Source organism: Dicentrarchus labrax, unplaced genomic scaffold (genome assembly GCF_905237075.1).
Source record: "Dicentrarchus labrax unplaced genomic scaffold, dlabrax2021, whole genome shotgun sequence".
In the NCBI taxonomy this organism is placed as follows: domain Eukaryota; kingdom Metazoa; phylum Chordata; class Actinopteri; family Moronidae; genus Dicentrarchus; species Dicentrarchus labrax.
Genome location: NW_026136701.1, coordinates 11,834,596 through 11,851,376, shown reverse-complemented (window position 1 = coordinate 11,851,376; position 16,781 = coordinate 11,834,596). Strand labels below are relative to the sequence as shown.

Genomic DNA, 16,781 nt, shown 5'->3' with positions numbered 1-16,781 from the left:
AGGGAGGGTCAACCAGTGCTGCCAATACAACATTAAAACTTACTCAACAGTAACTTATTCATCCTTTAAAATGTCATTAAGTGATCTGATCCCATTGATATTTATGGGAATTTAAAATTAATATTCTGAGGAGGAGACTACTAACTATTGAAGGACTTCCTCCAAAATGTGTTTATGTTTACAGTTATTATAACACTGATCACAATTAGCACTTAATTGTGTTAAAAGTATATTTATTTGAGCTGATCACATACCCTCCCTTACCTATTAACCCCCCACACCTCTTTGAACTACACTGGGTCTTGTTCCAGCCTCTCAAATGTGAAGATTTGCTGCATCTCTTGATTATTTTTTAGATTGTGGATTGACAAAACATCAAGTTTTATCCTTCACCTTAAGCTTTAGGAACTTGTAACAATTTTCTGAGTTTTTATAGACCAGACGATTAATGGATAATTAAAATAATCATTAGCTGCACCCCACCATCCAACTAAAAGCTGCCCCAAATCCATTAGCCTATCATGGACTCGGTACAGCTTCTGCTATGGCTTAAGTTGCCTCTGACTGATGCTGTGGCCAACACCAGAGTGGCTCTTGCTTAGCTGGGATTTCGAAGTTATATTTATCCTGTGTAAACCCCCGTGGGAATGGCAAACTGAAGGTCTGATTTCACTGATCTGTCACCCTCCTCACCACTGACTGCTTGAGCCTGGTCAACTCTACTCAGTGACTCATTGCTGTTCAGAGCCATAACGAAATTAATACTGACGGCTGTTATCAACACGATTATGATCTAGGAATACCTGCACAGTGTATCATAAACAAGAGGAGTTTATCTAAGCCCCTACTTATTTGCTAATAAACAGTGAATAAACACGCAAGTACAGCAGGTATAAGACAAACATTTCAGTAAGTAGCCATTTTTTTATTGTGAATACTGACACATGTAATGAATGGAAGAAATAATGAGATGTAGAACAGTGAGGAATTCACTAAATACAATTATTATACAGAGGATTGTGTACCAATACAGAACTGTGTTATTTAGTGGGCAATGCAAATTCAAGTGGAGCTTTGACTGGGAACAAAATGGCAACACAAACTGAAGACTGAAATCACTATGGAAGTCAGGTGATGTAGGTCTATATATTTTAAGCTCTTACAGTATTAAATTGAAACGTAACAAAACAGGTGAACAATTCTTTAAAGAAAAAAAAAAGTTTTTAAATCCAAATTAAACCTAAAAAATAATGGAGAATCTAACAATTTTTCTACCAGTTCCACACACAGCTCAAATTTTAAAATTTCTATTGTGCAACAGTGTCCATTTCACGACCGAGCAGAGCTGTGGCAGCTGCAAAAAACAGCTTTTAAGTTATGATAAACAAGAAGCAAGTATAAACAAAAACAGTCTTCTAGATCAGTAATACGGTCTCCGTGGATTATTCTGTGGAAACAAAAAACAAACACTAGATTAAAATATTATGGCAAAGGAAAACAATGAGTATGGATTTCTACATGCTGTTACACATCAGCTAACATAAACAGGTTACAATGAATTGGTGCATATTCACAGAATATTGTGACAATGAACAGTAAACAATAGAAAGCAGAGGTTACCAGTGGGTTGGGCCTGAAACGGTAAGCAAGCATCATCCTCTTTCTAAAAGCATCATATTCATCGTCATTTTTTGTGAGCATGGCTGGACGGTCAACCCCAAACCCTGCTCCGTTCATAGCGGTGGTTCCCCTAGAGCGGGACAGAGAACACTCAAAATTAGTTTCCATTTTCATATATATTTCACATTGGGCTAAATGGATACAATACTTTGGTGCCATTTAACCCGAATATTTATTTTATAAATGATTTTAAAGGGCAAATAATAGAAATAACCTCCTTACCATTGTCGTCACACTTACCTACCTGAGCAGTGCGTGGCGGCTATGGTACCAAACATCTGCATCTGCCACATGCGCTACGTATACACCGCCAGCGTGTCAGCTGCGTGGCTGCTGCCAGCCCTATCTTTCTATACTGAGTTTGTCTAAATACATACAATAAAAGCCTTGTTAACATATGAATGGATTCTGTCCACCAAAATGCCAGAGTGCTTTTAATTTAAAACAGATACAGGAGGTGTATGTCTGTGCCATATTGTACATATACAGACATTTAAACTGTAGTGAAAGGTGTATATGTTTCTGGTATATTGTCAATATGAGTATGAACACACTCTTCACTGTCCATGTTTGCTAGGAACCGCACGTGGTTTGTGGAAAAAAAAAGGTGAGACTTCGACTCTTTAGAGAAGCGTCGTTTCAGCTGCAGCTGAGACGCTTGTATGTCGCAAATTGCAGAAAAAAAAGTGCAAAAATAAAAAGCATGACGTTCCAGCACATGCCGTTCAGGTTGTCAGTGTGAACGAGCTGTCAGGAGATCAATGACTGTGATGGGTTTTTGTGCTGTAAACAAGATGTGTTTATTCCAGTCTGTCCTGAACAACTCTCTACTGTTAATGCATGTGTATCTACAAATACAATGATAAGAAAGGTTCATGCTGTAGAACTGGAATGATTTATGAAATATTCTTAATAAAAACAATTAGTGGAAAACATTAGTTTTGCTTTTCATTTATGTCTGGTAATTTGACAGCCAACCAAGTATTAGTGTTACTCTCTATCTGTGTTACTGGCCTTAACATTGAAATAAAATATTTGTTGTTGTTTACCAAAAGTATGATGTCAATTAAGAAAATACAAATGCTGAAATGTTGAGTAAAGCTTCTCTGCAGCCAGTTACATTATTCTTTTTACTGTAATAGACAGTTGTTATGCCGGTCATGTATACTTACATTCAGGAAACAGTATTAAAACCTAAAGATCCACTCGCTGCCTTGAATTGATGCATGGCCTATTAAATACAATTTAATTTGGTGTGAGGGGAATATAAGTGGAATTGTACAAACATCTAGTTTTTATGGCTCAAATTTGTACTTATCTATAGAGGTATACAGGCAGGTAACCCCTTATCACAAACTAATCTAATGTCATTGATACATACATAGAAGAAAAAAGTTTTTGTTTTTACATTTACTGCTAAATGTATTGAAGATGTACTCACTTGTGGACAGGAGCCTTGATTCCCTGTCCGTCACTGCCGAGGCCTTCACCCTCTTTCCAGCCCATCTTCATGAGCATTCGGAAACCTAAATTCTCCACCGTCAACTTAAACTCTTTGTATTCTGAGAGGTCTGGGTCGCGGCCCTCCTGTAAGTCAAGAAGTCTAAAATTATACATTCATGCCATACACTCTGAAGTCTTGCACAATTTTATTGTCTCCAATACCATTTCTTCCTTTCTAAAATCTTTGTATATTACAACTTTGTCTTTTTTCTTGTGTCTACTTGGACAGCTTCAGAAACAAATTATTAATAGAAACACAAATAAAATGTCCTTGCAAGATGTCACACAAACAACAAAATAACTCTAAATGGAACTTAAAAGGTGACTAAGTTTGTACTCCTCAGTGAGTCTATCACATATCCACAGACAACAATAGAGAGAGGAGGAAGATTATTAATTTAGCATAGATGAGGCAGGATTTTCTTCTATTATTTAGTTGATCTAACTGGAAAAGAATGAACACTGCCTCGTTTCAGTACAGCAGGGTTGGCGTGTCTTGGAAAACCTGAGTACTAATTATGTTTTTCCCTTTATTTTCATTTACTCTGACACTCTAATACTATGCTGTGTGGCAACTAACAGATACATCCTTACATGACAACTGACTTTCCAAAAACTTCCCCCATGATAATTTGCTTTGCATAAAACAATCTCTATTGACATACTGTTGCATAAAAATTGTGTGGTTTGTACAACAATGCCAAATCGAGTTAAACAGACTTTCATATAAACAAGTCCTGGGGATCCCTCAGGAGGAATATGAGGAATATGTAGGGGAAAGGCACGTCTGGGCTGCTCCTCTGGCTGTTGCCACAGTGCCCCTGACCTGATAAGCAGCTTGAAAACAGAGGCATGGATGGAGGATTGCAATACTGTTTACATGCATTTCCAACATAACCTGGTTCCACTAAATTGTGTATGGCCTTCCTGTGGAAAAATACATTATATGGCTAATAGCCACCACAACTTACACTAAAGATGTATGAAGCAAGTTTTACAAGACCCTGAAGAGGTGGCAGAGAACTGGTGAAATGGCTACATTTTTTTTGGACACAACACACCTCTTAAAATTACAATTTAAAAACATTTAACAACCTGTGGGATGTCTGAAAAACAATTATTTACATTACTTTGGTGCCTCCTTTAAGACTCGGATTCCTAATAGTTAAACAACAGCAAAATCCTTCCTTATTAGGTGGGACAAGAGAATTCAGAAAACTGACCTTGAGTGCCTTGAAGGTCTCCATGAACTTGTCCAGCTCCTCAGGAGGCAGGAAGTCACCAATAAAGTGTTTCCCTTTACCCATTTCTGTCAGAGATTCTGCCCATTCTGGAAAAATACAGACGTTTTTTAAGAGTTGATTACTTTACCTTGACAAGAACTGATTATCAATCACCAACAGAGTTAGTTACAGAAGCTAGACAATTGTTCTATACTGATAATCAGCCTTACCGCGAGTCTTCTCCATTTCCATCTGTCTGAAACGATGCTCCCAGGTGCCTGCATCCTGGTCCACCTCTTCATCACTGTCGTATTCCTGTTGGTGGTCTCTTATGGCCTTATCCCACATCACCTGCATCTCTGCCATTGCACGCTTGTGCTTCATGATCATGTCATACATCTCTTGCATCTAGAGAGCATGTGAGAAAACATCACACATGCACACAGTGAGCAACACACATGCTCATATCAGATCACAGGGCGCAATAATCCTTATTTGATGGTGTGACGAAAGGTGGTGGGTGTGTTTAGTTATAGTTAAAAGATCAGTGGTGTAATTTTCATTAAATAAATACATTTAGTTGATGTTTTCATACCTCTTGTTGTTCTTTTATTTGTTTCTTCTGGTCCTCAGATAGTTCTGTCACTCCTACCAGACCAAGAGGCTTCCCCTTCTTATAACCAAGACCTCTCAGCTCCTGGGCTGAAACAGACATCACCACAAACTTATATATTCATAAATCAATTATTGGAACAGCTGATAGTGTGGCCAAAATGGCAAATTAAAATGTGATTTCAAAAACTATTTTCACATAAAAAGCGACACTTTGTGTCCTTGCATCAATATGTATGATGATAGCTGCACTAATTTCTTGGCAATGATCAAAGTATCTTCTATGGTTCTTCTAAAAATTGACATTTGTAATAGCTTGTATTGGCACTGCGTACTAAAGGGGTTGCACCAAGTTTAGTTTTTAGTTTAATTACTTTCATGCCACACAAGTAAAAACAAACAGAATGCGTATGTGCACATGTTTACAGAATGTAAAACAAAAGTTCATGTACCAGAGAGAGCAGGTGTGTTAAGGTCTGGAACATTAATCTCTGGGGGAACAATGATGGGAGGAATGGGTAAGTCGACTTTGTCATCCTCAGACCCCCATCGACTCTTCCTCTTCCGTTTAACAGGAGGAGTTTCTGTCTCCTGAATGTGCTGTAGAGACGCAGGGTTCAGTGGTGGAGGGATTCCAGGCAATGGCGGTGCAGCTTGTCGCTGAAAGTCTATCCCCGACTCTGCTGCCGGAGGCGAAGAGCACTGGGAGGCTGCGGCACGATACTCATGTAATTTCTCTTTGTAGAAGTGATAGGCTGGATTTTGGTGGTCATATAAAAAACTGAAGCACAGACAGTAGATATTTTGTGTGAGACAAATGAGACATTAAAAAGTGTCAAGATTAGAAAACACAGTCACATATACAGTGGCTGACCTGAGGGCAGGGTTGTCTCGGTTGCGCTCAGCAGCGATAGCTTCCAGCTCGGGACCACCCTCCGCCACAAACCTGGCCAGCTTCTCAGCCATCTGCTGGGTCTCCACGTCCACTGGGGGGGAGACTTTAAGCAGCCTATCAGTACTGGGACTCAATTCACACTATACTACTGTACCGTACTCAACTGGCCCTCACACACCACCAGTCTAGAGCTAATAGGGGATAAGAAGAGGAAGGAGGGAGGAGGAGCAAGGGGGGAAAAGGGTGGTGAATGGGGAACTATATAGATGTGAGGCTTTTACAAATAAAGACCATATAAAGCCCAGACATGCTCCAATACATATAGTATTCCTGCACTCTGAAACTTGGATCTGCATGTATACTTCTGAGCGTAAACGAAAGAAAAAAGGCTAAAATCTTTAGTCCATCTCTAAAATTGTAATATGATTTAATTAGGAGCAATATGGACAAAATTGTGTTCAATTGTGTTGTATTGACTGAAGTGTAGTGCACTATTTAAAGTCCAATCAAAAAACGGATTATTAACTCTTAAGCCATGACCTTTATATACGTAGTCTGAAATAAGAATCCTTAACTAGAAATTATTTTTGTGTGGTCTTGAAGCCAGTGTCTTTTAAATGCAACTAAATACCGAATCAAAGAAGACCCTAAAGTCACATGGGTATGTTATTACATTTTAATGAATAAGACAGTAAGCGATTCTTCTGCCCATAAAATTAAGTTAGTTAACAAGCAAGGTTAAATTGGTCCTTTGTGCTTAATGTTGTAGTTTGGGGAAACAGTAATAACGGCACATTTACTCTAGTTAGTGGGACTACACCGTGCTATTAAGAAACAGGGTTTCACACGTTGTGTTAGCTGCTAATTATGTTTGCAAAAGGGGTGGACAGTGTGTCAATATAGCCTCGTCAATTTCAATTAAATTTTAGTATGTCTGACAGGAAAGGCGAGATAAATAAAACAGAGACAAAAGACAGAGTTTGAGATTAGGTAATCTTACCATTATCTGATGTATTCTCAGGTCTTAGCAAATCCTTTCTCAAATGTGCAACTCTTTTTTTGTAGTAGAGATACTCCAGGCTGCTCTTATCATATAAAAATCTGAAAGGCAAACAGTTTAAATCAGATGAGTTTAAAAATACAGTACAAGTAAATATATACAAGTACTAGAGCAACACTCTCCTTGAAACTTACGAGAAAACCGGATTGTCCTTGTAGTCCTCCTTGGCCTTTCTCTCCAGCTCAGGTCCTCCCTCCGCCACAAAAGAGGCCATCTTGTCGATAATGAGTCTGGTGTCTGAATCCTCTGGGGGAGAGACTTTAAGCAGGCTATGAGTACATTTACTCTAAGGGCACCTATGACAAAATGCCAGTCACAAGGCAACTGTGCCACTGGAGTAGGCAGAAGATGCACTGAAATGTCCAAGCCATGGAGTTGTCCAGAGATACACTGAAAAACACAGGCCTTGAATTACCTTTCATCTCTAAGAATTTGGAGTAATCAGCCTCTTCTTCCTCATCTTCATCTTCTGGAGAACAAAACACACTCGGCCTCTGGCTGAGAACGGGATTCTTCTTGGACTGTGAGTAGTTCTTGAACTGACTGAGCATGCTACTGACTCCAAGGCCAGGCCGCTTGCCAACAAGAATACTCTTTTTTTGAAGTGCGTTTCCTCCTGATGAAGTTGAGGTTGAGGGAGTTTTGGTTTCACTCGTGGAACCTAGAAAGAGTATGAAACACAAACATTTAAACGATCTAGAAACAGCCTTCAGGTAAATACTATTATACATTCTGCAAAAGATGGTAAGGGCTCTTGCTCAACCAGAACATTTGGCAGGTAAACAACACAAGCAAATAAAGTTAGGCAATATTCATGATCCCTATTCTAAACTAGATTCCTTGGGTCAGGATGTCCTCTTTAAAAAACCTCTACCTCCCACAAACTGTCCTGCTGTCAAGGACTTTTTGTTGACAGCCTGAAGCCTCTTTATCTGTGTTTTACATAAGCCAAAACTGCAAGGTCACAGCTATTATTCTGTATTCAAGTGTTTCTGTTGGTGTGTTAAATTTCAATATACAAAATTACAATGCTATATATTACATGCTATAAAGCCATGACAAAACCTTTTAGTAAAAACTGTGCAGATCAAGGTACTAACCAGACACATTGTTGGACTTGTCTTTCTGCATCCTCATGAACTGCTGTAAGAAGCTTCCATCATTTGCAAACTTATTTGAAGAAGCTCCTTGAAGACTTGGAGAACTTCTGGGATCAAACAAAATATTTGTTATTATTTTAGGTCAAAGTTGGGGTCAAAGAAAACATTCATAAATAACAAAGCTGACAGCACCAGGCTTTACTGTACTTTAAAAAATAAAATGATTTCTATCTTTTTGCTGAGATTTATTAGCAGATCCTTAAGTATATAGTTACATTGGAGGCAGGGGTTTGCTTGGGGTTTGCACATTCATTTTGGCTTGCTCTGCCATTCTGGCCTCAATCTCTTTCTTCTTCTGAGCTATCAGCTTCTCTTGACGGAGAATATTCATGTTCATCTTGTTCTTCTGTGGCTGGACAGGCTTAGACCTCCATCCTCCTCGCCCTAAAACAGATTAAAGGGGAAAAAAGGCAATTTATGACAACAATGAGCATGTTAGGTAGCAGTGGAGCGTGCAGTTGTCTGGTATTCATCCTATGACATTTGTGTCCCAATGATTGGAAGTTTCTGGGGTTTAACTTAAGAAAGGCAGATAAATATGTTATCTTTATATATAATATTCCAACCATGCATTGCAAACTAACGTCAGCAAACAACAAAGCTTAGCTAAATCGAACAGCAGAAACAACTTCTAACAGCTGTTAAGACTTTTAACTGGGTATATATACTATGTGTATATTACAGGTTGCAGACTGTAGGAAGGTTGGGTTTTCGTTCTCTTAAGTATATATAATGCGTTTATGCACATTGTCGTGTTTGATAACTACCTTGTTTAGCTTACCTCACAGCTAACAGCTAGCTAACGTTGTGCACTGGTTATATGCCAGCAGACTAGCTTTCTACGACTACATCAGCTAGCTAAGTAAGGCTAACGGCTATCCTTGCTAACGTAAGTGTTTGCTAAGGGCATATTATACATATTTAGAGTTAGCATCTCGTTCAAATTCACAATAAAGATTTACCCGCATCGCTAGACTCCATGGTCGTAACAGGATTAAATATATATTTCGAAAACAACGCTAACGGACTGCAATAAGGCCTTTTACTGCTACCGTAGTAGCTGACTTTGAAGCAGCTGAGTTAGCTACCGAAAACAAGAACAAGACTTCCGGTGGTAGTTTTTTCAAAATAAAAGCACAGCCTCTACAGGACCCCGGACACGGACAAAAACACTGCATTTTACACAAAAGCCAAACAATTATCACCTCGTCCCTAAACAATTCTGCTTTTAAAAAAAATCATAAAATAATGTAACTCTCTCAAATGCACATTGTAAAATCAGTCCCGGAAATTGTTCTTGAGACAGACTCAATACTTTGACTCCATAGCATTATCAGAGTATTTTCCATTATGACAGGCCCAACATTTTGAGGACACATCCATACTGACACCATTAGTGTAGTGATGTTGTTTTGAATTGCATTATGTAGAGATGTTTCTAATACGTTGTCCCCATCATGTATGTAACCACACACAGCACATCACACAAAACTAGCATTTGAAGCACAAAGAAACTGTCCTATGTGTTCACTGTATTCTCAAAATGTCTCAGGAATGGCTGAAAATGTTATTGTATATTAAATGTATACATATATGCTCTAGTGTTTTCTAAAGACCTGACATCCTATGGAAGAGCACTGACAGAAAGACTGTCCAATTGTATTCTGAATTACTTCTGCTCAGCCTCTACAATTCAAACTATCATTAAAATGTGTTTTATGTCAGTAAGCTATTTTAAATGTCACACAATTTGTGATAATTGAATAGAATTAAAACATATTTTCATGTTGGATTTCCTCGCTCTTATTTGAAGGGAAAATATGAAACCGGAAGTCTTCGTCTTGGTATTTTTGTTCTAGCTACCATGGTAACGTTACGTTTCCGTTTCCACTGGTCTTTCCCATCGCAAAAAGTCAGGATTTGTTGTCCCTTGTTGCTACCCGTCCGTACCGTACGAACTGGTCTCCTGCTTAGAAATGGCTGAAGCTCCCCCACGGCCCTGCCGGTTTTTTTGTCACCGGTGTTCAGCAGAGATTAGTCCGCGTTTACCGGTAAGGACCTAAGAGACATATGTGCCTACTTGAAGAGTGACACGTTTTATGTGTGTGTGTGTGTGTGTGTGTGTGTGTGTGTGTGTGTGTGTGTGTGTGTGTGTGTGTGTGTGTGTGGCGCACACCCAGTCACGTCGATTCACTGCTGCTTTGTAGCTACGCTAGTTAGCTAGCCCCATAGCCCAATAGGCAAACAGCGGTCCAGAGTGACAGTCAGGTGGTGGTAATTAAGTTGGTGGGTCCAGTCGTGTTACGATATTGTGTGTTAGACATTTAATGTCAGCTACACGGCGGTATAATGACCCACAGCTTCATATAACCCATTATAACAGCCGTACAGGTGTCATAGTGGTGGCGTTTAATGTCAGCTAGTTAAAGAAATCAGATTTTGATTCTGTGAGGGGGAGATTAACAGCTTCTGGTTTTGAGTCATTGTATATTAAAACAACTCTACATTGAGTTGTTTTCCCACCCACAGGCCTGGTGTTAGACTATTTTGGTTATACCTCAAAGAGAAGTAAAACTTTCACAATATCACTTCCATCTAAAGCCAGTCAGTTAACATTGCTGTTTGTGGAAACAGCCCACTCGCCTGCCACAGCAGTCTGTTGTCAAGGCCATTCATGGGAAGCTTCTTGAATGTTACAGTCACAGTTACTTTATTGACAGTCAGCCTATGTTACCTGTGTGACAACATACAGTCAGGAGAGGATATGTACTGATTGGAAATGCTCACAATGTGTTGTTTATATATGGAAGCTGCAGTTTGTGGTGCTGTTGAATTGTGTTTTGTTAACTGAGAGGCATTTCTTCTTTGTCCTCCTCATTTTTACCAGTGATGGTAGGTTAAAGATTAAAAACACCTCTCAGTGTAACACAGCACAATTCAACAGCAGCACACAGCCTCCAAAACGACCATAAAGTAGAATCAACACCTCTCTCACAGCCCTCATGAGGGTAGGATTTTTTGTAGGGCTGTTGAATCAGAGTGCTTTTGTTTTTAGCTCAGTGTACCTAATAAACAGTCAACTGTGAACATATTAGTTATTGTGTATATGTAAACTACATATTTACATTTATATTTACATTGTAGGACTACACCTGTCCACGCTGTGAATCTGGCTTTATTGAGGAACTTCCTGAGGAAAGAAGGTATGGAGGATTTTTGTGTGTCTCATGAATTTGGTCACTTTGATGTTAAAAAGGATTTCTGAGTCTCAGCTTTACCTCCGTGTCTGTGCAGTACGGAAAATGGGTCCGCATCCACGTCCTCCACCAGTGATCAGAACCGCCCATCCTTTGAGGTCAGTCTGATTTGTTAAATCATCTGGTCCAGGAAAACATTTTTCACTCTGCAACATGATTTGACACTGCCTTTGTCCTTTCTACTAGAACATGGATCACCAGCATTTATTCACATTTCCCTCTGGGTACGGTCCGTTTGCTCTTGGGATTTTTGATGAAAACTTTGACCTTCGAACGCGGCTACCCACAGAGGACAACCGGGAGACAGAAAACAGGAGGGAACGGGAAATGGCATCACGGCAACGATACAGTGCACGGCAACCACGAGGGCGACATGTTCCTCGAAGACAGGGTACGCGCCATGAAGGGGTGCCCACATTAGAGGGGTGAGACATTTTTAAGCAGTTGAGTGTATGTGGGAGTTTGTTGTGGCACAAGAGGATACAGGTAAGGAATTAGCTTATTTGGTGTGAGTAATACTTGCTTCACATGTTATGGTAGAAAATACTTAATGTAATTTCCAGTTTTATATAGAATATGGTGACATGATACATCTAAACCAGAGGTCTCAGACCTTTTTGAGAGTGAGGGATACGGGGAGAAGGGAGAAGATTCGTGGGAGGGCTACTCTGTATACTTAATGAACATCCATTTTAAATTGATGCTTTCCATAATATAACATAGTGGTGTGTATTTTCACCTTTTAGGCATTTTTGTATACAGGGTGGAACCAACTTGAAGACACAAACACACATGTAACAGATACAGTATAAAAAATGATCTGTAAAGCCTCTTACACCTTTCAAAAAGTATAAAGACAAAATATCCTGTATTACCATTTTAATTGTGCTATTCCTATGAATACCAAACAGCATTCAGATAGCACGCAGATATCTAGTATTACTGTGTGTATTAAGTATTAATACAATTGTTTGACCATGAAATTGTTAATATATACAGATGAGGAAAGAAGACAAGTTGAATTTCTCAGTTTGATTCAACAAATGCTTAATGAAAGTGTTTTTTTTTTTTTATGATGTTTTTTCCGGATACAGAATTATACAGCAGCTAGTAAATGGAATCATAGCACCTACAGCCATGCCAAATATTGGGATGGGACCATGGTAAGTGTAAGAAACTGTATGTTTACTTGTTTCATATCACTAACTACAATCAAGTTTACTGTGTTAACTCTCTAACCTCCTTGTCTTGAAGGGGAATGCTACATTCCAATCCAATGGACTACGCCTGGGGTGCCAATGGTCTTGATGCAATAATTACACAGGTATAAAAAGTGTTCTTTTGTTACATGACAGTGGAAATAAAACTGCATATCAATTAGGTGGCTACATTGTGCCACAAACCTTTTACATATTATATATATTTATAATTGATAATATATTTTAATAGTGTTATGACTTTTTTTCTAGCAATATAACAATACTTTAAAGCAATAGCTCTTTTTTGACAGAGTGCACCTCAGTAAATCACACTTAGTGAAGGATTCGGCCTTTAAATCAGACATATAGTTTAGCTAGATATTGGAAGATGATGTATAGAAGTTGTACTTTTACAGAACGACCTTGTTCCCATGCAGATTATCTCTCAGCCATTTATTGAGATTCTTCTTTTTCACATGTAGTTATTGAACCAGTTTGAAAACACGGGTCCCCCTCCTGCAGACAGAGAGAGGATAAAGAGTTTACCCACAATCTCCATTACAGAGGAACATGTGGGTAAGTTTGTGTCTCTCTCTCGGACTCTCACTTACAGTTACTCAGTCACGTACACTTGACTATAACAATATTTTGTTTTGTGATATTGTATCAATTCTCAAAAACACTCATCAGTTTTTATGTTTAAACGCCCAACTACTACATAGCAGTGTTGTAAACTGAGGGCTTTGGATGTTACAGGGACCTTAATATATACATATATGCAGACCCCAATGTAACAAAGTAAACTTTTCTTAAACTCACTTGTATGCATATAGTGTGTATATGCATGGTGTGTTCTTTATACTATGACAGTTTTCACCTCATACAATAAAAATCCTTTGCATAAGTCAATTGAGGGACAGTATTTTCTCTATCACAAGTAGACAACTAACAATAATCACCCTCTGAAAATGTCTTTTACATGCATATGTACTTTCTGTTTGAACTTTTAATCATGTTGGTGGTGGTGGTGGTGGTGAAGTGAAGAGCTTGAATTGAACCTTACATTTCACAACACCGCCTCAACTCAAATAAACAGAATCTATGTGACCACAATTTTCCATGCAGCTGATGCATGTGGCCGCGGTTCTCTCGCACACAGACAGTATGTCGCTTTCTGTTTGTGCAGGTGCTGGTTTAGAGTGTCCAGTGTGCAAAGAAGACTACAGTGTTGAAGAGAGTGTTAGACAACTGCCATGCAATCATTTGTTTCATAATGACTGTATAGTACCGTGGCTGGAACAGGTATGTATGTCTATCAAGTATGTCCCATACAGAGCCGCAAGATTCATATCAGACATTGATTGCAGTATTTGATTGGTATCAACTACACTAAGCTATATAGCTAAATCCAGATTTGTCTCTGATAATTTATTCATTTTAACCCATTGTGCTTTGTGCTTTTCAACTTAAATCAATACAAACCAAGTAAAATGTACCTCTAATAACAGATAAGGTATAGAATAAACTAAACTAATTAAATTCAGCATACATCAACATAAACAAGATAAAATAGAGGTTGCAACCAAACTGTTCAGGAGACAGTATTTTGTATTTACTCCCACCCTCTTTCCCTGAACAAATACCACTCTGGTGCTCATCTTAAGTGCTGCTGTAGGTTGATAATACATTTAAACTTCAGCAATCCAAACTTTATAAATATGTAATATGTACTACACCATTAATACCTCTTTAGCTGGACAGAATCTTTTGTTCATGTTAGCTGTTTTCCTGTTTGGCGAGGGCATTGTTTTCTGTTGTTTTGTCTTAATGAAGTTTTTTACATTTATCAAAAAAATAAGTTTGAGGTGTATTATTTCTGTAAATGACCTCCAACACCTTGTACAGCTGCGACCCCATCCACCCTTGTAGTTGTTGTTTATAATGAATGTAGCTAGCAACCTACCTATGTAAGATAATGACATCCACATTCTTAATCCCACTACCAAGCTCCAATTGGTCAGTTCTTTCTCTGACAATGGGAAACAGCCATTCAATGAGCACACCAGAACTAAATGAATTGCTGAACAATTCAGAGTGGTTAGTCGTTCAGTCACAAACGGGTTTGTCTTTAGTGAGTGTGCAGTTGGATCAGGCTGAGGTATTAATCGATTCAGATAAAAAAGGTTGAATCAGGTCCTCCCTGATATCCATGTCACACATGTAACAGAACTGGATGCTCATGTGAATTTGTTAATGTATTGAAAACACTTCTCATTTATCCTTGTTTCCCACAGCATGATACATGTCCTGTGTGCAGGAAGAGTCTTAGCGGACAGAACACAGCCACAGACCCACCAGGGTTATCAGGAATGAACTTCTCTCCCTCCTCCTCCTCCTCTTCCTCACCCAGCTCACCTAGCAATGAGAATGCTGCCAGCAATTCATAGATTTTCATCGTCACAGCCACCTCCCATCTGAAAACCTCACAACATACAAGACCCTACAGCTCCTCTCCACAGCTGAGACCAGGACAGTTGTCTGTCTCAATTCAAGGGGACGATATGAGTGGAGGGGAACTCTGAATCTGTTGCAGACTGTTAGTCATCATTCTTCCCCCTGTGCTGAACGGACGCTGGGTCCAGCTCCTGCTGCTATCGTTGCAGAGTGTTTAAGCTGGTGGGACTGGGCAGTGTTGACGGAGGATGCAGAAAGGCTGTGAGTAGTAGTTAGATTGGGATTGTAACCAGAACGGGAGCAGAGTTTGAGCCAGAGTGGACTGCTTTTTGATGGAGAGATGTCTTTGCCATGAAGCTGGGACACATTTTATATTTAAAAGAAGAAAAAAAAGGCTCTTTTAAAAAAAAAAAAAAAAAAATTCCTGTGGTGATGCAGAGTACATAGATGTGTAGATAGAGAATTCATTTTGAACTGTCAGCCACTGTACAGCTCATGGATCAAACTAAAACCTTGAGGAAAGGAAACTGAGTGTATGCATCTGATTTTTATTTATTTTCACCTTCTTTTTCATTTTGCACAAAAATCTGTCTGATGTTGAGAATGTGAGTTTGGGTAAACTACTGAACAAAAAAGATTTTTCACATTTTTGCATTGAATAAGTCTTTTAGGACTTGTTTTTTTTTTTTCTTTTCTTTTTATTAGAGTCTCTTTTTATTAGAGCTTGATCCAGTGTACTTGGTGTATCTGACAAGGTAAAGATCCACACAGCTCAACAGTGGACACATTTTTATTCCTCAAGTGAAAAAAAATTATTTATTGAACCCTTGACCAAGACACAAATTGAGCAATGTAAAAGGAAAAAAGACACATAAAAAAGGCATGGGATTATCTTACCTCTATGGAACTGACCAAATGTGTTTCACAAGACAAGTGTTATTATTTTATTTACTGATTTTTCGTACAGTCACAATAAAGTGCTAAAACAAACACATTTGTTTTCTGCTGATAATGTCTGGTACTGTTTACTATTACACATTCAATAATAGTTCAATATTGATCAAACCAGTTGTTTTTAATTAGGAGAAAGACAACTCGCCTGCTTTTCATAAATGCATGTTAATCATTTATTATTATATTACAATTATAAATTGTTCTTGTGATATTTCAGAGTGTTTAATGAAAAGTAGCCTTGTATGCAGCAAAGTGATTTGATAATTGATCACAACTCAGCCTCTTGTTTGCAGCAGGGGCACTTGTTTTCTGCCACGTTCTGATTTCATGATTTATTGTCTTAGAACATTAAATCAAAGTAGATTTAATTAGGTTTTTTTTTTTTACATGGATAAACAGAAATAAGACCATTTAATGCCAAAATGAAAGCAAATGTCTATAAAGTGATCTAAATTAAAACAAATATATCACTATATACAATCTATTTGAGTACTAAACAAAAAAAACGTGAAAACTTTCCAAGGGGGTCGAATTCTTCTTACAGGCACTATAAGTCCATCCTATGGTGCTGACAAAACCTGAAACGAATGTTGAGTACCTTCAAGTACCAGCATGCCAATATTGCGTTAAGGTGAAATTTGTAGCAATAATCAACAAGCAGGTGGTGGCTGACTCACCACACCGGTGACCTGTGAGGATTTTCATATTTAAATAAATAAGAATAACAAATTTAATTTATATCCCTGATGGTCCCTAAACTGCCAATGCTGCAAATGTAAAAAGC

General features: G+C 38.5%; 2 protein-coding genes across 4 annotated transcripts; one reads left to right on the top strand and one right to left on the bottom strand.

Moving 5' to 3' along the window:
- Positions 1-893: 893 nt before the first annotated feature.
- sugp1 (SURP and G patch domain containing 1) lies at positions 894-9,246 on the bottom strand. 3 transcript variants are annotated; one of them, XM_051409791.1, is made up of 14 exons: positions 9,096-9,246; positions 8,349-8,517; positions 8,074-8,180; positions 7,389-7,634; positions 7,108-7,231; positions 6,914-7,014; positions 5,893-6,016; positions 5,471-5,799; positions 5,002-5,108; positions 4,637-4,814; positions 4,407-4,513; positions 3,122-3,267; positions 1,621-1,750; positions 894-1,447 (listed from the first exon to the last, which is right to left on the bottom strand). In XM_051409791.1, exons 1-14 carry the CDS (start codon positions 9,112-9,114, stop codon positions 1,421-1,423), a joined length of 1,914 nt encoding a protein of 637 aa, XP_051265751.1. In that variant the 5' UTR covers positions 9,115-9,246; the 3' UTR covers positions 894-1,420. The 3 variants fall into 3 exon arrangements, with proteins under 3 accessions (XP_051265751.1, XP_051265759.1, XP_051265767.1); XM_051409799.1 differs by having other exon boundaries at positions 8,074-8,177; XM_051409807.1 differs by lacking the exons at positions 894-1,447; positions 1,621-1,750 and adding an exon at positions 2,679-2,911.
- Positions 9,247-9,990: 744 nt separating this feature from the next.
- Positions 9,991-16,033, top strand: LOC127368739 (E3 ubiquitin-protein ligase RNF126). Its single transcript, XM_051409865.1, has 9 exons — positions 9,991-10,184; positions 11,278-11,336; positions 11,428-11,488; positions 11,577-11,815; positions 12,485-12,553; positions 12,645-12,714; positions 13,072-13,165; positions 13,776-13,891; positions 14,884-16,033. Exons 1-9 carry the CDS (start codon positions 10,110-10,112, stop codon positions 15,034-15,036), a joined length of 936 nt encoding a protein of 311 aa, XP_051265825.1. The 5' UTR covers positions 9,991-10,109; the 3' UTR covers positions 15,037-16,033.
- The last annotated feature ends 748 nt before the right edge of the window (positions 16,034-16,781 follow it).